This window comes from Salmo salar, chromosome 14 (assembly GCF_965601325.2).
Source record: "Salmo salar chromosome 14, fSalSal1, whole genome shotgun sequence".
Taxonomy (NCBI): Eukaryota; Metazoa; Chordata; class Actinopteri; order Salmoniformes; family Salmonidae; genus Salmo; species Salmo salar.
Genome location: NC_138304.1, coordinates 7,678,602 through 7,702,500, shown reverse-complemented (window position 1 = coordinate 7,702,500; position 23,899 = coordinate 7,678,602). Strand labels below are relative to the sequence as shown.

Sequence of the window (23,899 nt, the reverse complement as noted above, 5' to 3'; positions counted from 1 at the left end):
CCCGTGATGCCTGGGCTATGTACTTAGACTATTGCAAAATGTGCTTTCACCAAAAAGCTATTTTAAAATCGGACATATCGAGTGCATAGAGGAGGTCTGTATCTATAATTCTTAAAATAATTGTTATGCTTTTTGTGAACGTTTATCGTGAGTAATTTAGTAAAATGTTAGCGAATTCCCCGGAAGTTTGCGGGGGGTATGCTAGTTCTGAACGTCACATGCTAATGTAAAAAGCTGGTTTTTGATATAAATATGAACTTGATTGAACAAAACATGCATGTATTGTATAACATAATGTCCTAGGGTTGTCATCTGATGAAGATCATCAAAGGTGAGTGCTGCATTTAGCTGTCTTCTGGGTTTTGGTGACATTATATGCTGGCTTGAAAAATGGGTGTCTGATTATTTCTGGCTTGGTACTCTGCTGACATAATCTAATGTTTTGCTTTCGTTGTAAAGCCTTTTTGAAATCGGACAGTGTGGTTAGATTAACGAGAGTCTTATCTTTAAATGGCTGTAAAATAGTCATATGTTTGAGAAATTGAAGTAATAGGATTTTTAAGGTTTTGAAAATCGCGCCACAGGATAGCCGTGGCTGTTACGTAGGTGGGACGAATTCGTCCCGCCTAGCCTAGAGAGGTTAACAGTTTTAGAAACTTTAGAGGGTTTCTATCCAAATCTACCAATTATATGCATATCCTAGCTTCTGGGCCTGAGTAGCAGGCAGTTTACTTTGGGCACATTTTTCATCCGGACATCAAAATACTGCCCCCTAGCCCAAAGAAGTTAATGACTTTTTCATTGGCAAGATAAGCAAACTTAGGGATGACATGCCACCAACAAATGTTGACACTACACATCCAAGTATATCGGACCAAATTATGAAAGACAAGAATTGTACTTTTGAATTCCGTAAAGTAAGTGTGGAAGAGATGAAATAATTATTGTTGTCTATCAACAATGACAAACCACCGGGGTCTGACAATCTAGATGGAAAATTAATGAGGATAATAGCAGATGATATTGCCACTCCTATTTGGCACATCTTCAACTTAAGCCTACTAGAGAGCATGTGCCCTCAGGCCTGGAGGAAAGCTAAAGTCATTCCGCTACCCAAGAATAGTAAAGCCCCCTTTACTGGCTCAAATAGCTGACTAATCAGCCTGTTACCAACCCCTAGTAAACTTCTGGAAAGAATTGTGTTTGACCAGATACTATGCTATTTCACAGTAAACAAATTGACAACAGAATTTCAGCATGATTATAGGGAAGGACACTCAACAAGCACAGCACTTACACAAATGACTAATGATTGGCTGAGAGAAACTGATGATAAAATGATTGTGAGGACTGTCTTGTTAGACTTATTGCAGCTTTTGACATTATCGATCACAGTCTGCTGCTGGAAAAACGTACACGTTATGGTTTTACACCCCTTGCTGTAATGTGGATAAAGAGTTACATGTCTAACAGAACACAGAGGGTGTTCTTTAATGGAAGCCTCTCAAATATAATCCAGCTAGAATCAGGAATTCCACAGGGTAGCTGTTTAGGCTCCTTGCTTTTTTCAATTTTTACTAACGACATGCCACTGACTTTGAGTAAAGCCAGAGTGTCTATGTATGCGGATGACTCAACACTATACACGTAAGCTTCTACAGCGACTGAACTGACTGCAACACTCAACTAAGAGCTGCAGTTAGTTTGAGTGGGTGGCAAGGAATAAGTTAGCCCTGAATATTTCTAAAACTAAAAGCATTGTATTTGGGAAAAAACACTCACTAAAGCCTAAACCTCAACTAAATCTTGTAATAAATAATGTGGAAATTGAGCAAGTTCAGATGACTAAACTTCTTGGAGTAACCCTGGATTAAACTGTCATGGTCAAAACATATTGATGCAGTAGTAGCTATGATGGGGAGAATACTGTCTATAATAAAGCGATGCTCTGCCTTCTTAACAACACTATAAACAAGGCAGGTCCTACAGGCCCTAGTTTTGTCGCACCTTGACTACTGTTCAGTCGTGTGGTCAGGTGCCACAAAAAAGGACTTAGGAAAATTGCATTTGGCTCAGAACAGGGCAGCACGGCTGGCCCTTGGACGTACACAGAGAGCTAATATGAAAACTTAGTACACCAAAGAGGCCTTTCTACTGACTCTGAAAAACACCAAAAGAAAGTTGCCCAGGATCCCTGCTCATCTGTGTAAACGTGCCTTAGGCATTCTACAAGGAGGCATGAGGACTGCAGATGTGGCCAGGGCAATACATTACAATGTCCGTACTGTGAGACGCCTAAGACAGCACTACAGGGAGACAGGACGGACAGCTGATTGTGGCAGACCACGTGTAACAACACCTGCACAATATCGGTACATCTTAACATCACACCTGCGGGACAGGTACAGGATGGCAACAATGGTCTGGGGCGGTGTGTCACAGCATCATCGGACTGAGCTTGTTGTCATTGCAGGCAATCTCAACTCTGTGCGTTACAGGGAAGACATCCTCCTCCCTCATGTGGTACCCTTCCTGCAGGCTCATCCTGACATGACCCTCCAGCATGACAATTCCACCAGCCATACGGCTCATTCTGTGCATGATTTCCTGCAAGACAGGAATGTCAGTGTTCTGCCATGGCCAGCGAGGAGCCCGGATCTCAATCCCATTGAGCACGACTTGGACCTGTTCGATCGGAGGGTGAGGGCTAGGGCCATTCCCCCCAGGAATGTCTGGGAACTTGCAGGTGCCTTGGTGGAAGAGTGGGGTAACATCTCACAGCAAGAACTGGCAAATCTGGTGCAGTCCATGAGGATGAGATGCACTGCAGTACTTAATGCAGCTGGTGGCCACACCAGATACTGACTGTTACTTTTGATTTTGACCCCCCCTTTGTTCAGGGACACATTATACCATTTCTGTTAGTCACACGTCTGTGGAACTTGTTCAGTTTGTTTCAGTTGTTGAATCTTGTTATGTTCATACAAATATTTACACGTTAAGTTTGCTGAAAATAAACGCAGTTGACAGTGAGAGGACGTTTCTTATTTTGCTGAGTATATGTGTTAGTGGTGTAGTAGGGGCCTGAGGGCACACAGTGTGTTGTGAAATCTGTGAATGTATTTTAATGTTTTTAAAATGGTATAAACTGCCTTAATTTTGCTGGACCCCAGGAAGAGAATCTGCTGCTTTGGCAGCAGCTAATGGGGATCCATAATAAATACAAATACATTGTTCCTCTGTCCAAGGAACAGATATGGTTTTCAGACCAATGGAAAGGAAAGGGGGTCAACTATGTCTTGCCCCACGTTTGAAACCCTGATGATGCATTGGTACACTTATTTATTTCAGGAATGAAGGCCTCAACTGAAGAGTTCGAGACATATTATTGGTGTGGTTCACTGGTTTCATGGATCTGCCCATTTGAGAAACGCGCTTGAATAAAGATGTCCTGGAACGTGCCCATAACTTGCTGACACTGACATCATGTGACAGTGTGTGGTGAAGAATCAGGATGGACGTGGCTATGAGAAGTGTTCAAAGGCCAGACAGAAGAGATTACTCTAAATAAATGTTGTTCACCAGATAAAAATGGTGACGGGAGAAGAGGGTAAATTATCTTTGCAATTTTCACTTTTAGATACAGAAGTTCTGCTGATTGATTTAGCACACTGCGCAGCTATCTAAGTAGCTAGTTATCTAACGTTTGCTAGCACATCTGTCCTCAATACTGGCTAGGAAACGTTTGCTTGCTAGCTAGCTAGCATTAGGTAAAACCTAAAACGTCTTTGAATATAGATATTCTGCTAGACGATTTAGCACAAGATAATCTGTGGCATGATACAGTCAGTTAGCTAAGTAGATCATGTTTGCTGGCTAGTTAGCTTGGCTCGCTAGCTAATAAACTGTAGCTGCCAGCTAGCTAGCTAACATAGACAAAACCGAATTTCCATGCAATTTGTTAAATATAGCTTTTTTTGCATTAGCATGCTACCTAGCTAGTTATCCAACTTTTGAACTCCGGTACTATCTCTAGCTAGGTAGCTGTTAAATTAGCTAGCTTGCATTCTTTATTAGTATACTAGTGGTTCCAATGTTAAGACTAACTTACTATCTAGCTCGCAAACTAGCCAACTATCTACTGTATTAGCAACAATTGCGATAACTAGCTAACTCCTTTCATCTTTGATAGCTAGCTATTAGTTTTAGCAAGTAATGTTAAACACTAGCTAGTTATTATTATTAGCTAGCAGTGGATAACGTAACTAGCTAAGCCTAAATGGTAGAAATCATGCTAATGATACTAGAACTATGTGTAGCTGGAATTTCTATGCTAAATTTGCAAAAATTCCTCTTCTCTCCAACAGCTTCCCATAAGGTCTCAGACTCCAGGATGGGAAAATGCTTAACAAGAAAGAAACAGATGAGACCCTATCTTGTATTTGAAATAGTTAATCTGTTGTACATTTCTATTCTGACTTGTAATGTTAATAAGGGGAGAAAAACCAGGGGTGTCTTTATCAGAATTAGGTAGGCTACTCACTATACCAATGATAGGCTACAGATTTGAGTCAATTTGTTTTCCCAATGTTTCCTTCTATTCAATTACATTTTTTTCTTACTGTGTATTGCATGTTTGAAGACATATGCTGTTATATGTTTGCAACTCATTGTTAATTGGACAGAGTTTCCACTTTTAAGTTATATTTTCAGAAGTTATAAATGTTGGTAACTCATTTGTTAATGGTCAGTGGATTGCCACTTTAAAATAAGGTATAATTTTAGCAGTTATAAATGTTCATAGGTCTTTCACTTTAAAATATAGTATACCCTTATTTTTTGTGACAAAACTATCAGTTGAGTTGAAAATGCAATGGAAACACTCAACTTTAGGTTTTTATTAAGTACATTAAAAAAGTAAGCGAAAAAGTAAATTTTGTGTGCACTGATTTCTGTCTGCAAAAAGTCAATTTCGTGGAAACTGCACATGGTGGTAAAATGCCCATATTTTCTTTGTGGATTCTAGAGTATTTGTTTGAAAATCTGTCGCCACTTGGTTGGAAAATTAGCTACTGTCTCGCTCCCTTTTCCTCCCTTATTTTTTCTCAATATAGGGAGGGGTTGTTTGGCATGCATGGCAAAGATTGCTTCATTATAAGGGGGGCAAAATCAGAGGACATCACTCCAGCCCCTGAAAAAAAAACAGGGTTGTATTCATAGTAAATTGTATCAAAACCGTAATGAAAATATTTATTGGACATGTTCAAGTCTGTATCTTCAGTTTGGTTCCTAATTAATACAACCCTGATCTGACAAGAGCATACAGCATGACCCAAAGTAGATAACCTCTAGCCTTTGGAATGCCAATAACATTTAACAGATCTGTTGTGTATGGTGTAGTCATGTCATAGTCAAGTTTTTTGAACCATTCGACAGTTTTTTTAGAAATGTTTGCAAATATATATATATTAAAAAAAACATACCTTATTTACATAAGTATTCAGACCCTTTGCTATGAGACTTAAAAATTGAGCTCAAGTGCATCCTGTTTCCATTGATCATCCTTGAGATGTTTCTGCAACTTGATTGGAGGCCACCAGTGGTAAATTCAATTGATTGGACATCATTTGGAAAGGCACACCTTTCTATATAATGTCCCACAGTTGACAGTGCATGTCAGAGCAAAAACCAAGCAATGAGGTCGAAGGAATTGTCCGTAGAGCTCCGAGACCGGATTGTGTTGAGGCACAGATCTGGGGAAGGGTACCAAAAGGTTTCTGCAGCGTTTAAGGTCCCCAAACACACATTCTTAAATGGAAGAAGTTTGGAACCACCAATACTCTTCCTAGAGCTGGCCAAACTCAGCAATCGGGGGAGAAGGGCCTTGGTCAGGGAGGTGACCAAGAACCCGATGGTCACTTTGACAGAGCTCCAGAGTTTCTCTGGAGATGGGAGAACCTACCAGAAGGACAACCATCTCAGCAGCATACCACCAATCAGGCCTTTATGGTAGAGTGGCCAGACGGAAGCCTCACCTCAGTAAAATGCACATATGACATCCCGCTTGGAGTTGCCAAAAGCACCTAAATACTTTCAGACCATACCCCAACCAGAAGCCATGGATTACAGGCAACATTCGCACTGAGCAAAAGGGTAGAGCTGCCGCTTTCAAGGTGCGGGACTCTAACCCGGAAGCTTACAAGAAATCCTGCTATGCCCTGCGACGAACCATCAAACAGGCAAAGCGTCAATACAGGGCTAAGATTGAATCATACTACACCGGCTCCGACACTCGTCTTATGTGGCAGGGCCTGCAAACTATTACAGACTACAAAGGGAAGCACAGCCGCTAGCTGCCCAGTGACACAAGCCTACCAGACGAGCTAAATCACTTCTACGCTCGCGTCGAGGCAAGCAACACTGAGGCATGCATGAGAGCATCAGCTGTTCCGGACGACTGTGTGATTAAGCTCTCCGTAGCCGACGTGAGTAAGACCTTTAAACAGGTCAACATACACAAGGCTGCGGGGCCAGACGGATTACCAGGATGTGTGCTCCGGGCATGTGCTGTCCAACTGGCAGGTGTCTTCACTGACATTTTCAACATGTCCCTGATTGAGTCTGTAATACCAACATGTTTCAAGCAGACCACCATAGTCCCTGTGCCCAAGAACACAAAGGCAACCTGCCTAAATACAGACCCGTAGCACTCACGTCTGTAGCCATGAAGTGCTTTGAAAGGTTGGTAATGGCTCACATCAACACCATTATCCCAGAAACCCTAGACCCACTCCAATTTGGGAATTACCGCCCAAACAGATCCACAGATGATGCAATCTCTATTGCACTCCACACTGCCCTTTCCCACCTGGACAAGAGGAACACTTATGTGAGAATGCTATTTATTGACTACAGCTCAGCGTTCAACACCATAGTACCCTCAAATCTTATCCCTAAGCTACGGATCCTGGGACTAAACACCTCCCTCTGCAACTGGATCCTGGACTTCCTGACGGCCCACCCCCAGGGGGTGAGGTAGGTAGCAACACATCTGCCACGCTGATCCTCAACACTGGAGCTCCCCAGGGGTGCGTGCTCAGTCTCCTCCTGTACTCCCTGTTCACCCACGACTGCATGGCTAGACACGACTCCAACACCATCATTAAGTTTGCAGACGACACAAAAGTGGTAGGCCTGATCACCGACAACGACGAGACAGCCTATAGGGAGGAAATCAGAGGTGCTTCATCAAAGTACTGAGTAAAGGGTCTGAATACTTACGTAAATGTAATATTTCCGTTTTTATTTTTTTTATTATAAATGAGCAAAAAAATTACCCGTTTTTGCTTTGTCGTTATGGGGTATTGTGTGTAGATTGATGAGGGAAAGAACAACTTATTCAATTTTAGAACAAGTCTGTAACCTAACAATGTGGAAAAAGGCAAGGGGTCTAAATAATTCCGAAGGCACTGTACTTTTTTGTCGAGTAGTGTATATTCTTCAAGAATCAATTGGTATGTATAATTAATTTATAAGTCAAGTATTGGATGTAGCAACTGCAGATGGCCCCTTTTAACACTAGAACTGCTAAAGCATTCATTTTGACTGCTCCTAAATAAAAAGGTTATGTTACTCTGCCATTTTTAAAGTCATGTTTCCTTCCGTTGGCTTTTCCTAAATAAGTCTATATAACACACTGTCGGTGTTAAAATCTTAAAATCACAAACAGAACTGGAGTTAAAACAATTTTTAGGAGGGCATGTCGTTTTTTTTATGGTTTTCTCCCGTAGCTACTCCTTCCCCCGACAGTAGGGCCTTCTCCACTCCTTCTTCCGACAGTTGAAAGTGCAGTGCCCAGCTGATGATCACCCCAATAATTGCATCAAAAATGTAACTAAACAATACCACAAATTTCACACGCACAATATATTAAATAAATTATGTAAAGTATGATGCAGAGAATGGGTGAGTTGATGAGCGAGGGGAAGCGAACAATGCATAATTGTGTAATTACCAATTGTGAATGAAGAACAGGGCGGGCCATTCTATTGTCTTGATCTGTTCTAATTATAATATCAAAGTGGTATGTATCCTAAATCAGTCCACGAATCCAGTCTCATTAGTCTACTCTGGCCTACTTGGAGTAGGCTACACAGTGAAAGCGTGCTTAGTTGTACATGCTGGCTTTCAATGTCTGGGAAAAGATCCACATCGGGCAGCAGGTGAGCAACTGCCAGAGAATGTGGTGATGAGGCTTGAGGCAAGGAGAGAAATGTGACCATGGACAATTGGCCGGCACCATGAACAAAGTGAGACGGGAGCTCCCTCTGCGCAAAATATGGCACCTGCACAGCGGTGCTGAAAAATGACAAGACAAAGGGGACTCAATAAAGAGACAACCGGAGACTGTTATGCACTACAACTAAACAAAGGTGTGTCAAGCAAGTGAAAGTTACGAAGATTTGTGTCAACTGTTAGGACAAGGGGTAACCGCTAAATTAAATCCAACTGATGCCATTGTGTGAAGACGCACTGGCACGAGCTCGATTGCTGTCATATCGAAACTTATATTCATTATAATGACATTATTGCGTTTGTGCAGATTTTAACTTTATCAAGGCCACTTGCCGCTTATGTGATGTTTTCATATTTGACAACACATCTTGCTGACTGTGGGTGTTGGTAGTTGGGGTATTTGTATTTTTTTGTCATAAAAATAAGCTATTACCATGTTCCAGCACTGAAGTTCTGTTTCATAGTTGTAACAGGCATTCCACAAATAAAATTGATTGAACAGATGAATTTGTTTGTTTTTGTTTTTACGTATAGCCTACAGTAACCTAAACAAATGAAATGTTAGAATGTTGCAGTCAGAATGACTTTGAGGCCAAGCAGTTCTAGTAAAAAAATCAATGGGTAATATATAATAGTGATTGAACAAGATTTAAGCATTTAAGAGATGAAGAACCATCCAGATTGTGCCTAAGTAATAGATAGTAAAATGTCATCTCTCCAGCCTTGTATCCTTATTGTGCCACACATCAAGAGAATTAACATGGCCATTGTTCCCCTAGTGGTTGTATATAAAAATGACATGTATTGGTTCAATAGTTCAAAACATTGATGTTATAGCGCAGTTATAATGACCCTTGACCTTTTAGCTACAAAACAATATTTTCAGTCTGAAACAAATAGAAACTCGACAGCGTGGGAACTTGATTTTTTTATTTATTCTGGAGACAAGGTGGGCCTTTGGTGTGTTTGTCGTGCAATGGCATGCTCTTTTGGTAGAGTTCTCTGGTCTACTTCTCAGAGAAAAACTTACAGTAAAGCTCATTGCAAAAATACCAATACAGTATCAATAATTGTTGGAATGCTTCCAATGAAATTGCCAGATTTACAGTATGTAGTGTGAATCAAGCACTGTAGTAGCAATAGCAGTGTTGTGTGTATTGTTTTGTAATATGTTAATACGATGTTGTTACTACTGTGACTGTTACTACACAGGTATAAGAGCATACTTAATATAAAATGTTACCTTCTTATGTTTTTGTTTTTTAATCTATGGACTTTACTACGAGGATTCACAACCACCACCATATTACTTTGGAGACATAATCTGACTGAGGACTTTAGCCATTATTCTTTGTCGTGTCTTCCCAGAGAGCCCAGGAAGGTGGTGCTCCACAGAGGGGCGACGGGCCTGGGCTTCAACATAGTGGGTGGAGAGGATGGAGAGGGCATCTTCATCTCCTTCATCCTGGCAGGGGGACCTGCAGATCTGTGTGGCGAGCTGAGGAAAGGAGACCGCCTCGTCTCTGTAAGGATAACCTGCCATAGACGCACACGTGCACACTCATGCTGGCACTCTAGCACGCACACCTGCGCACACACACACCGAGTTTGCGGGCACACACAGCCACACACCGTCTCTGTAAGTACATCTTCAAACACACTATTGCACTTACACACATGGGCACAGACACGCTACACTAACACACACAAAATGGAATGTGCAAATACAATCTTCAATCCATTCGCACAGATATTTCCATCATCGCCAGTCGTGTGTAAGTCACTGTACCCAGCGGGCCAAGCTGGTCGCAATGTCGTCATTACAACCAATTTTGCCTACTGGGGATAGTCCAGATGAGCTCCAGTCTTACCTGTTTTAACAGTTTTTTAGTACCACTTGTGTCCCATTGTGTTTTTAATGCTCTGTGTTACACCCTATTCATGTTGTCTGTTGTATACAGTGCCTTCAGAAAGTATTCACAACCCTTGACTTTTTCCACATTTTGTTTGTTACAGCCTTTATATAAAATTAATAAAGTAAAAAAAACTAAATTCTAAACATATTTTCACTTTTTCATTGTTGGGTATTGTGTGTAGATGTGTGAGAAAAAATCTATTTAATACATTTTAAATTCAGGCTGCAATAAAACAATGTGGAATAAGTCAAGGGGTATGAATACTTTCTGAAGGCACTGATATTTTTCTGTTTGAGTTTTTAAGTTGAGCTTTTTTCTCCATTTGTCTGCTTTGCTACACGGATTCAGTGCTCCGTCTTGATCAGGTTGATATTGTAAAAGATAATGTGTTCTCGAATACTTGCCTGCTTGACTAAAGTCTTGTGAGAGTGAGGTTGCTTGATTAGCATGTACAGGAACCTGATGACTTGTCTCCTTTCTGCTTTTCCCGCTTGCAGGTGAACGGGGTGGACCTCCGCAGCGCCACTCACGAGCAGGCGGCGGCGGCACTGAAAAATGCAGGGCAGACTGTCACCATCGTGGCCCACTACAGACCAGAGGGTGAGTCATTATGTGATGTCATCAGCGGAGGGCATCACTATCATGTTTTTCTTCGTATTTGTACTTATGTATGCGGTTCTGAAGGTGCGAGCGTCACTGCTAGACTAGACTCCGGGGCCTCAAAGTAAGTTAACTCCTTCATTGCTCCCACTGAACACAACATTGGGGCATATTCAGGTAGTTCACACAGCTAGAGATGCAGCGTAATAAAGCAGACTTGATTGTTTCACCATGTGGAGAAGCGCTCTCTCATTTCACTCGACTGACTGGGCATATTATTGCTGTGTGGCTAACTGCATCAGGAGTTGGACTACTATTGGATCAAACACCTGCTTTGATATACTAGTGTGGTGCTCTTGGGTAATTGAATTACCGCAGTAGATATCTGCTTATAGCAAGCTTCACGACATTCGATGAGAATTCGTTGAGAACAATTATAATCTAATGTCAACAAGCTTGCCATCAATGTATATCTACTGAGCCTTATTGCAAGCTTGAATGCCATATGTAATGTTTTACCAATGGCTGCTAAAACCACGTACGGCAAGTAATCACCTTGTGTTCTGTGGAGATGCTAAATAGCCTACTGTAAGCCCATTGTTATCTGCACTTACAGTACCAGTCAAAAAGTTTGGACACATGTACTCATTCAAGGGTTTTTCTTTATTTTGACTACTATGAAATAACACATATGGAATCATGTAGTAACCAAAAAAAGTGTTAAACAAATGAAAATATATTTTATATTCTTTAAAGTGGCCACCCTTTGCCTTGATGACAGCTTTGCACACTTGGCATTCTGTCAACAAGCTTCACCTGGAATGCTTTTCCAACAGTCTTTAACCTCTATAGGCTAGGTGGGACGCTTGCGTCCCACCTACTCAACAGCCAGTGTAATCACGTGGCGCGTTATTCAAATTCCTCAAAAATGCAAAAACTTCAATTTTTCAAACATATGACTGTTTTACACCATTTTAAAGACAAGACTCTCGTTAATCTAACCACACTGTCCGATTTCAAAAAGGCTTTACAACGAAAGCAAAACATTAGATTATGTCAGCAGAGTACCCAGCCAGAAATAATCAGACACCCATTTTTCAAGCTAGCATATAATGTCACATAAACCCAAACCACAGCTAAATGTAGCACTAACCTTTGATGATCTTCATCAGATGACAACCCTAGGACATTATGTTATACAATACATGCATGTTTTGTTCAATCAAGTTCATATTTATATCAAAAACCAGCTTTTTACATTAGCATGTGACTAGCATGTGACTAGCATTCCCACCGAATACTGCCGGTGAATTTACTAAATTACTCACGATAAACGTTCACAAAAAGCATAACAATTATTTTAAGAATTATAGATACAGAACTCCTCTATGCACTCGATATGTCCGATTTTAAAATAGCTTTTCAGTGAAAGCACATTTTGCAATATTCTAAGTAGATAGCCCGGCATCACAGGGCTAGCTATTTAGACACCCAGCAAGTTTAGCACTCACCAAAGTCAGATTTACTATAAGAAAAATGTTATTACATTACATTACATTACATTTAAGTCATTTAGCAGACGCTCTTATCCAGAGCGACTTACAAAATGGTGCATTCACCTTATGATATCCAGTGGAACAACCACTTTACAATAGTGCATCTAAATCTTTTAAGGGGGGGGGGGGGGGGGTTAGAAGGATTACTTTATCCTATCCTAGGTATTCCTTAAAGAGGTGGGGTTTCAGGTGTCTCCGGAAGGTGGTGATTGACTCCGCTGTCCTGGCGTCGTGAGGGAGCTTGTTCCACCATTGGGGTGCCAGAGCAGCGAACAGTTTTGACTGGGCTGAGCGGGAACTGTGCTTCCTCAGAGGTAGGGGGGCCAGCAGGCCAGTGGTGGATGAACGCAGTGCCCTTGTTTGGGTGTAGGGCCTGATCAGAGCCTGAAGGTATGGAGGTGCCGTTCCCTTCACAGCTCCGTAGGCAATCACCATGGTCTTGTAGCGGATGCGAGCTTCAACTGGAAGCCAGTGGAGAGAGCGGAGGAGCGGGGTGACGTGAGAGAACTTGGGAAGGTTGAACACCAGACGGGCTGCGGCGTTCTGGATGAGTTGTAGGGGTTTAATGGCACAGGCAGGGAGCCCAGCCAACAGCGAGTTGCAGTAATCCAGACGGGAGATGACAAGTGCCTGGATTAGGACCTGCGCCGCTTCCTGTGTGAGGCAGGGTCGTACTCTGCGAATGTTGTAGAGCATGAACCTACAGGATCGGGTCACCGCCTTGATGTTAGTGGAGAACGACAGGGTGTTGTCCAGGATCACGCCAAGGTTCTTAGCACTCTGGGAGGAGGAAACAAGGGAGTTGTCAACCGTGATGGCGAGATCATGGAACGGGCAGTCCTTCCCCGGGAGGAAGAGCAGCTCCGTCTTGCCGAGGTTCAGCTTGAGCTGGTGATCCGTCATCCACACTGATATGTCTGACAGACATGCAGAGATGCGATTCGCCGCCTGGTTATCAGAAGGGGGAAAGGAGAAGATTAATTGTGTGTCGTCTGCATAGCAATGATAGGAGAGACCATGTGAGGATATGACAGAGCCAAGTGACTTGGTGTATAGCGAGAATAGGAGAGGGCCTAGAACAGAGCCCTGGGGGACACCAGTGGTGAGAGCGCATGGTGCGGAGACAGATTCTCGCCACGCCACCTGGTAGGAGCGACCTGTCAGGTAGGACGCAATCCAAGCGTGGGCCGCGCCGGAGATGCCCAACTCGGAGAGGGTGGAGAGGAGGATCTGATGGTTCACAGTATCAAAGGCAGCAGATAGGTCTAGAAGGATGAGAGCAGAGGAGAGAGAGTTAGCTTTAGCAGTGCGGAGAGCCTCCGTGACACAGAGAAGAGCAGTCTCAGTTGAATGCCCAGTCTTGAAACCTGACTGATTAGGATCAAGAAGGTCATTCTGAGAGAGATAGCAGGAGAGCTGGCCAAGGACGGCACGTTCAAGAGTTTTGGAGAGAAAAGAAAGAAGGGATACTGGTCTGTAGTTGTTGACATCGGAGGGATCGAGTGTAGGTTTTTTCAGAAGGGGTGCAACTCTCGCTCTCTTGAAGACGGAAGGGACGTAGCCAGCGGTCAAGGATGAGTTGATGAGCGAGGTGAGGAAGGGGAGAAGGTCTCCGGAAATGGTCTGGAGAAGAGAGGAGGGGATAGGGTCAAGTGGGCAGGTTGTTGGGCGGCCGGCCGTCACAAGACGCGAGATTTCATCTGGAGAGAGAGGGGAGAAAGAGGTCAAAGCACAGGGTAGGGCAGTGTGAGCAGGACCAGCGGTGTCGTTTGACTTAGCAAACGAGGATCGGATATCGTCAACCTTCTTTTCAAAATGGTTGACGAAGTCATCCGCAGAGAGGGAGGAGGGGGGGGGAGGGGGAGGAGGATTCAGGAGGGAGGAGAAGGTAGCAAAGAGCTTCCTAGGGTTAGAGGCAGATGCTTGGATTTTAGAGTGGTAGAAAGTGGCTTTAGCAGCAGAGACAGAAGAGGAGAATGTAGAGAGGATTGAGTGAAAGGATGCCAGGTCCGCAGGGAGGCGAGTTTTCCTCCATTTCCGCTCGGCTGCCCGGAGCCTTGTTCTGTGAGCTCGTAGTGAGTCGTCGAGCCACGGAGCAGGAGGGGAGGACCGAGCCGGCCTGGAGGATAGGGGACAGAGAAAATCAAAGGATGCAGAAAGGGAGGAGAGGAGGGTTGAGGAGGCAGAATCAGGAGATAGGTTGGTTACCTTTGCTGTCTTCGTCAGAATGCACTCCCAGGACTTCTACTTCAATAACAAATGTTGGTTTGGTTCAAAATAATCCATTGTTATATCCAAATAGCGGCGTTTTGTTCGTGCGTTCAAGACACTATCCGAAAGGGTAAATAAGGGTGACGAGCATGGCGCAATTCATGACAAAAAAAATCTAAATATTCCATTACCGTACTTCGAAGCATGTCAACCGCTGTTTAAAATCTATTTTTATGCCATTTCTCTCATAAAAAAAGCGATAATATTCCGACCGGGAATCTGCGTTTTGGTAAACAGACGAAAGAAAATAAAGCATGGGGTCGACTCGGGCACGCGCCTAAGCCCATAGTACTCTGATCGGCCACTTGCCAAACGCGATAAAGTGTTTCAGCCAGAGGCTGCCTCGATATCGTTCAGCTTTTTCCCGGGCTCTGAGAGCCTATGGGAGCCGTAGGAAGTGTCACGTTATAGCAAAGATCCTCAGTCTTCAATAAAAAGAACTAAGATGAAACACAACTTGTCAGACAGGCCACTTCCTGCATGGAATCTTCTCAGGTTTTGGCCTGCCATATGAGTTCTGTTATACTCACAGACACCATTCAAACAGTTTTAGAAACTTTAGGGTGTTTTCTATCCAAAGCCAATAATTATATGCATATTCTAGTTACTGGGCAGGAGTAGTAACCAGATTAAATTGGGTACGTTTTTTATCCGGCCGTGTCAATACTGCCCCCTAGCCCTAACAGGTTAAGGAGTTCCCACATATGCTGAGCACTTGTTTGCTGCTTTTCCTTCACTCTGCGGTCCAACTCATCCCAAACCATCTCAATTGGGTTGAGGTCGGGTGATTGTGGAGGCCAGGTCATATGATGCATCACTCCATCACTCTCCTTCTTGGTCAAATAGTCCTTACACAGCCTTGAGGTGTGTTGGGTCATTGTCCTGTTGAAAAACAAATGATAGTCCCACTAAGCGCAAACCACATGGTTTGACATATCGCCGCAGAATGCTATGGTAGCCATGCTGGTTAAGTGTGCCTTGAGTTCTAAATAAATAAGACAGTTTCACCAGCAACGCACCCCCCACACCATCACACCTCCTCCACAGTGGGAACTACACATGCGGAAATCATCCGTTCACCTACTCTGCGTCTTGTGGCGGATGAAACAGAATTAGTTGGGTAACATAGATAATTAAGATGTTTTATTTGCATAATATGCTTATGTGAGATACTTGTCATTAGAATGTATCCCTTTGGACTCTGGTGTTGACAGTTGCACGTCTTCCCTTAGCTAGGGCTCAGTCACTTGGGGCCCAGAGAGGGGAGAGGTCAGGCTTGTCTTTCACATGTCCCTGGTGCTATGCAGAATATCAGAAAGGGAAGAGGACAGAATGGAACATTGTCTTCATATGTGATTGTGTCTTTACCTATTCTTAAACCATGTGAAGGGATGGCGTGATTAATGGGGAACCAATTATTTGTCTCCACAATGTCTGTGCGCAAGTCACTCCCCTCAGTGAGCTTGTCCAGGAGTGGGATCAAGAGGGGGTTTACTTGAGATGGGAGTATCTAGAGTTGACAATTGATATATGCCATTGGATGAGTTCGTGTTTTTGTACTATGAAGTACCAGGAACGAGATTAGAACATCGTCATAGGGACCAAACTGAACAATAATTTATAGCGAATGTTATCTGGCTAAGGGATACTCCTTTCTCAAATATAAAGTCCCTTCGTGAACTGTTCCTAAGATCTGTGGTCCGTCATGTCCGTTGAGAGGAGTGTATCTTGGCTATCAAAGATATTTGTACTTTTGTGTTGTCACTTTCAATGGTTCATTAAAGATAGCGCATCATTGAAAGTCAAGTGCTTTTGCAAAGCTCTTATTATTAAAGATGTAGTTTAAGTATAACTCTGACTGGTGTGTGAAGTTTGTAACTCTCCTCATTTGGTAATGCAGAAATTAGCCACCACAGTCTCACAAAGACACGGCGGTTGGAACCAAAAATCTAAAATTTGGACTCATCAGACCAAAGGACAGATTTCCACTGGTCTAATGTCCATTGCTCATGTTTCTTGGCACAAGCAAGTCTCTTCTTATTGGTGTCCTTTAGTAGTGGTTTCTTTGCAGGAATTCGACCATGAAGGCCTGATTCACGCAGTCTCCTCTAAACAGTTGATGTTGAGATGTGTCTGTTACTTGAACTCTGTGAAGCATTTATTCGGGCAGCAATTTCTCAGGCTGGTAACTCTAATGAACTTATCCTCTGCAGGAGAGGTAACTCTGTGTCTTCCTTTCCTGTGGCGGTCCTAATGAGAGCCAGTTTCATCATTGCGCTTGATGGATTTTGTGACTGCACTTGAAGAAACTTTCAAAGTTCTTGAGATTTTCCGGATTGTCTGAAAGAAATAATGGACTGTCATTTCTCTTTACTTATTTGAGCTGTTCTTGCATAACAAAATAGGGCTATCTTCTGTGTTCCACCGCTACCATGTCACAACACAACTGATTGGTTCAAATGCATTAATAAGGAAAGAAATTCCACAAATTAACTTTCAACACGGCACACCTGTTAATTGAAATGCATTCCAGGGGACTACTTCATGAAGCTGTTTGAGAGAATGCCAAGAGTGCGCAAAGCTTTCATCAAAGCAAAGGGTGGCTACTTTGAAGATTTTGATTTGTTTAACACTTGTTTTATTACAATATGATTACATTTGTGTTATTTCATACTTTTGATGTCTACGCTATTATTCTACAATGTAGAAAATAGTAAAACTTAAGAAAAGCCCTTGAATGAGTAGGTGTGTCCAAACTTTTGACTGGTACTGTACATGGGTTAGATCATGCGCTGTTACACTGCAGATGTTTGTGATGACACTGAATGAGAACTCATTAATTGGAACTGGATCGATAGAAATGCTATTGATGCAAATATTTCAGAGGACATGTTGGAACATGACTCAGGGTTGAGAGAGGGAGAGATGGGGAATAGAAAGAGAGAAAGATAGATGGGAAATAAAAATTATATTTGAGAGGACAGGGGCTACTGAGAGGGGTTGAATTATTGAGTGGGGGGGTTCAGAGAAAGAGCTGACGCTGCAAATAGCTGGGTGATTTGAATAGTCATAGTCAGTCGATCAATAATATAATAATACTTTTAGCAAAAATGTACAATATGTAGAAAAACTATGAGAATAGAAAGTTTCAGAACTTTTGTGAAACATCACAGCACAGTTGAAAATATATGGCAATTAGAAATAAAAATGGATGGTGTTAAGAGATCAAAGGCATTAAGAAGGAAAGAAGAACAAAAGGAAACACCTGTTAATTGAACTGCATTCCAGGTGACTACCTCATGAAGCTGGTTGAGAGAATGCCAAGAATATGCAAAGCTTTCATCAAAGCAAAGGGTGGTTACTTTGAAGAATCTAAAATCTATTTTGATTTGTTTAACACTTTTTTGGTTACTACATGATATTGATTACTACATGATGATTAGTAGTTACATAGTTTATGTTAAGAGATAGATTGGGAGGGGTAGAAGGGAGCTGAAGGGTGGGACAAAAAAACAACAAGGTAACTAAGTTAAAATATACTGTGTCTGTAAAATGTTTAGAATGTTTGTGAAACAGCGCAGTTAAAAATATAAGGCTAATAGAAATCAAACTGGATGGTCTTCAGAGATAGATGGGAGGGGTTGAGGGTAGCTGAAGGATGGGATTAAAAACAAACAAAAGATAACTATTGTAAAATACAGTCATGGCCAAAAGTTTTGAGAATGACGCAAATATTAATTTTCACAAAGTCTGCTGCCTCAGTTTGTATGATGGCAATTTGCATATACTCCAGAATGATATGAAGAGTGATCAGATGAATTGCAATTAATTGCAATGTCCCTATTTGCCATGCAAATGAACTGAATCCCCCCAAAAAACATTTCCACTGCATTTCAGCCCTGCCACAAAAGGACCAGCTGACATCATGTCGGTGATTCTCTCGTTAACACAGGTGTGAGTGTTGACGAGGTCAAGGCTGGAGATCACTCTGTCATGCTGATTGAGTTTGAATAACAAACTGGAAGCTTCAAAAGGAGGGTGGTGCTTGGAATCATTGTTCTTCCTCTGTCAACCATGGTTACCTGCAAGGAAACATGTGCCGTCATCATTGCTTTGCACAAAAAGGGCTTCACAGGCAAGGATATTGCTGCCAGTAAGATTGCACCTAAATCAACCATTTATCGGATCCTCAAGAACTTCAAGAAGAGCGGTTCAATTGTTGTAAAGAAGGCTTCAGGGCACCCAAGAAATTCCAGCAAGTGCCAGGACCGTCTCCTAAAGTTGATTCAGCTGTGGGATCGGGGCACCACCAGTACAGAGCTTGCTCAGGAATGGCAGCAGGCAGGTGTGAGTGCATCTGCACGCACAGTGAGGCGAAGACTTTTGGAGGATGGCCTGGTGTCAAGAAGGGCAGCAAAGAAGCCACTTCTCTCCAGGAAAAACATCAGGGACAGACTGATATTCTGCAAAAGGTACAAGGATTGGACTGCTGAGGACTGGGGTAAAGTCATTTTCTCTGATGAATCCCCTTTCCGGTTGTTTGGGGCATCCGGAAAAAAGCTTGTCCGGAGAAGACAAGGTGAGTGCTACCATCAGTCCTGTGTCATGCCAACAGTGTAAAGTATCCTGAGACCATTCATGTGTGGGGTTGCTTCTCAGCCAAGGGAGTGGGCTCACTCACAAGTTTGCCTAAGAACACTGCCATGAATAAAGAATGGTACCAACACATCCTCCGAGAGCAACTTCTCCCAACCATCCAGGAACAGTTTGGTGACGAACAATGCCTTTTCCAGCATGATGGAGCACCTTGCCATAAGGCAAAAGTGATAACTAAGTGGCTCGGGGAACAAAACATCAATATTTTGGGTCCATGGCCAGGAAACTCCCCAGACCTTAATCCCATTGAGAACTTGTGGTCAATCCTCAAGAGGCGGGTGGACAAACAAAAACCCACAAATTCTGACAAACTCCAAGCATTGATTATGCAAGAATAGGCTGCCATCAGTCAGGATGTGGCCCAGAAGTTAATTGACAGCATGCCAGAGCATATTGCAGAGGTCTTGAAAAAGAAATGTCAACACTGCAAATATTGACTCTTTGCATCAACTTCATGTAATTGTCAATAAAAGCCTTTGACACTTATGAAATGCTTGTAATTATACTTCAGTATTCCATAGTAACATCTGACAAAAATATCTAAAGACACTGAAGCAGCAAACTTTGTGAAAATTAATATTTGTGTCATTCTCAAAACTTTTGGCCACGACTGTACATTGCTTCCATAAAATGTATATAGTATGTGTATATAGTATGTACAGTATAAGCTGGAAGTAGAGGCCGAAGTGGTGGTGTCCATTAGTTTACTCAAATTAGGGGAGGGGTGGTAGGGAAAATAATAAAGGAAAATATATGTTTTTCTTATATGATCAACATCAAATTGATCAGAAATACGGTGTAAACATTGTTAATGTTGTAAATGACTATTGTAGCTGGAAACGGCTGATTTTTAATGGAATATCTACAAAGGCCCATTATCAGCAACCATCACTCATGTGTTCCAATGGCACGTTGTGTTAGCTAAGTGATAAATTTGGATTAGCTAACACAATGTGCCATTGGAACACAGGAGTGATGGTAGTGTATATATATATATATATGGGTGATTGGAAATGATGCAGACAATTATATTGATGGAAGCTACAATCTATCTGCAATATTAAAGCTGTTCTACTGTATCTCTTGGCTTGAGCTGGTTTAGTCAAGGCTCTGCTTCACACACTGCTAGGACCGTGGATTACACCAACTATCAGGAGTAGAATTAGTTAGCAATCGGAGTCGTAGCCTTGTCCCCCCCCTCCGGCCTCACTTGGAATGTTCCAGGGAGCAGTCTGTAAGTACTAATCAAGGAGGTACAGAGAAAAGATACAAACGAGTTATGTTATTATTGACATAGTGTTAAGAAGTCATACTGTGCTTTAGAAGTTAGCAGTGCAGTTTATGCACGAAAGAGTCTTGGTTTGAGTTTTTTTATTTTTTTTATTTATTGTTGCAGTGTTTTATGAATGAATTAGTTTTTGGATTGATTCTATTGATTTTGTTTTGGTGTAATCTCAATCTGGAAATAAATGCTATAATGAGGCATTTCTTGTTGGGGGTTTTGGAGAAGGTACAGGGTTTATTGCATTACAGGGAGTCTCTTCCACCTTATGTTTGTCTCTTTCTAGACCTGGGTTCAAATACTATTTGAAATCATGTCAAATACTTAAGCTGGGCCTGATTGAACTTGCATGGCGCAGTGGAACCAATTGAATAGTCGCAAAATGGCAAGCCCCGCCCACCAGACAGGCTAAAGCAAACGCTAAACGTTTTGAAAGATTTCAAATAGTATTTGAACCCAGGTCTGTCTTTTCTTATCCATATTATAATGGTGCATTATTACATTACAAACCAATCTCCTTCATGATAAGTGAGTCCATTATACGGTTGGAAAGTGGGTAATGTCACGTTACAAATGGTAAAATGTAACAGTTGCTTACTAACGGAACTGCTTTCCAACTGTGAACCTGCTCATCTTTGTCAAATATAATGACTTTCTATTTAATCTCCCACCAGACAGACCTAGGTTCATATACTATTTGAAATCATTTTAGTTCTTTGACCGTTTGCCTTAGCCTGCCTGGAGTGCCAGGTGGGCAGGGTTTTCACTTGTCAATTGGTTCCATTGCAACAGACAAGCTCAATCAAACACAGCTAAAGTATTTGTATTGATTTAAAATAGTATCTGAACCCTGGTCTGTTTCCAACCATGAGCGCATTCAGTGGAGTGCAACGTCACAATGCGTTAGAAATACACTGTGTAGAACATACTTGTTTCTCTGTTATGTAGAATAGGGAACCATGTCAGCTCTATGCATGGTATTTGTAACTGCAACATCAGGCCTTCTTGAATGTCTTTATCCCGATGGGACTTATGACATCACGTGAATCCCATATCATATTTCCACGGGAGGTTTTGTGGTCACTTTTTCCACTTGCAGTGAAACGGGATCCCCAGTTTAAGATGACATTCCATTGCTGAGCACAACGGTCCACTCAAGCTAAATGGGGGAGATTTCACCCTGCCATTCCCTCAATGTCGTTTAAGAACTAGTATGCACTTCAATGCATTCCTCTTTTATTGTATATTTTCATGTTTACTTAAAAAAAAAAATAATGAATAGCTCAGCTGATCTACAGTATTTTGTCTACCTTCATTGTTTAACATATTTTGCTTTCTCGGGCCATGATTGCCAAAACAAAATTTAATACATACAGTAGATGCGGAAAAGTTCATTGATTCAACTGACTTGAGGGTTTATTTTAAGTCTAGGTGTAAGGAAATGCTGATGAATGCAATAAACATTGTAAGATGTGATCGATATGTCTCAACTTGAAGTTCAAAGTAAATGTGTTATGGAGAATATGAGATGGACCTTGCCCCTGACACAATTTTTTATGTATTGTTAGTTTCGCTCTTGTTTTTTCTAAACGGAATGTATACGTCAGGTAAGCGCTCCCTTTATCACCTACCTGCACATGTACAGAGGGATCCGAAATGATTGACACCCTTGATAAAGATGACCAAAGATGAATATTGAGCTATATTGTATGCTCACAAAAAATGGGAAATTATATTATTTTTTACTTATACAATTGCTCAGAGAAGTAAGTAATACTTTTTGTCTCAAAAGGGTAGGGGTCAAAATTATTAACACCCCTGTGTTCAATACCTTTTAATACCTCACGAGGATAACGGCACTGGGCCTTTTTCTAAAATGTTTTATGAAAACATTGGGAGTGATCTTACACCATTCCTCCTACATACAGAGTCTTTCCAGATCCTTGATATCCTTTGTCTGTGCTTATGGACTGCCCTCTTCAATTCAAGCTATAGATTTTAAATGGTGTTAAAGTCCGGAGACTGAGATGTCCATTACATAATGTTGATTTTCTGATCAATGAACAATTTCTTTGTGGATTTTGATGTGTGCTTGGGGTTATTGTTTTGCTGGAAGATCCACTTTCGGACAAGTCTTAGCCTCCTGGCACAGGCAAACAGATTATTGCCTAAAATGTCCTTGTACTGGGTAAAGTCCAGGTCCAGTGGAAGCAAAATAGCCCCATAACATTAAAGACCCACCACCATATTTTACAGTAGGTGTGGGGTTCTTTCAAAGCAAAACCCACCACTGGTGTGCATCACCAAAGACCTCTGTCATCCAACAAATGTAAACCTGGGGCGTCATTTATCAATATTGCGTAAAAACTATTCTAACGGAATTTAGAATGGTCGTACGCATAGAAAAGGTGTGATTTATCAAACAATCCTACGAGCGTCATACGCACACCGGTAGGAGATAACATCATAGCCTCAGTGCTCGTGCATGACTTTGATGTTTGCATTTCAAAACTCCCCTAATTAACCATATGGTCAAAATCATCCCTTTAAAGCCGTGGGGAATATACAACACCGTACCATGAAATACAACGGCGCAACCAAAAAAAGCGAAGAAAAAAACTTTCAGGGACTGAAAGAGGTGCTTGTGTCAGAGATTGAGTACAGCCAAAAGGTTTTATTTGGCTTGCTTAGTTGTGGCCAGACCAGTAAAAATAAAAACATTGCTATGAAGAGAGGAGCATTAGGACAATTTAAGTTGCTTTAGCAATGGAAAATATACTTCAAATGTGTAGGCAACACTCACCAACAAGCCATCCATCCTCAACAGCTTTTCAAAATCTTTCAAAACCTATAGGCGTATAGGCTAACATTGCTGTTCTGTAGAATGAAAGAGTTGTGCATTCCACCTTGCCACCATACCACCACATTCAGCAGGGTCTATTGTGCATGACACAACCTATCACCTGCACATAAATAGTGGAAGCCTTTTTCTGTTCACATAGTTGAAATCATTTTGGGATGGTCATTTTTTGCGATGTGGGTGCTGTCTATTGTTCTGTTCTTATTTGTGAACCCAAAGAAACCCCTATTGTCTTCAACCTGTTGTAAATTGTATGTAACTGGTCGCTTTGCTAATGATTACATCCAAAACATTGACTCATCGAGAGCTGTGACATGCCAATCGGCAATCTCCCGCTGAAAAGTGCCCGTTGCCAAAAACCAGAGGGTGGAGAGCACTTGGATGTGCACCGGAATGGCATGTGTTTGCCTTTTTATAGTAGGTTCTCTGCGAAATGCATTGCGTTCCAAATCTCCGAACAGAG

The 23,899-nt window shown here is 41.9% G+C and overlaps 1 protein-coding gene across 32 annotated transcripts in view; it reads left to right on the top strand.

The window, feature by feature from the left end:
• Nucleotides 1-23,899, top strand: part of LOC106568684 (discs large homolog 1-like protein) — a 338,585-nt gene that overhangs the window by 267,110 nt on the left and 47,576 nt on the right. For all 32 annotated transcript variants that reach the window (XM_014139222.3, XM_014139214.3, XM_014139211.3 and 29 more), the window contains 2 exons: nt 9,664-9,820; nt 10,709-10,811. In XM_014139222.3, coding sequence (XP_013994697.2) covers nt 9,664-9,820; nt 10,709-10,811 — 260 coding nt within the window. The remainder of the gene's footprint in view (nt 1-9,663; nt 9,821-10,708; nt 10,812-23,899) is intronic.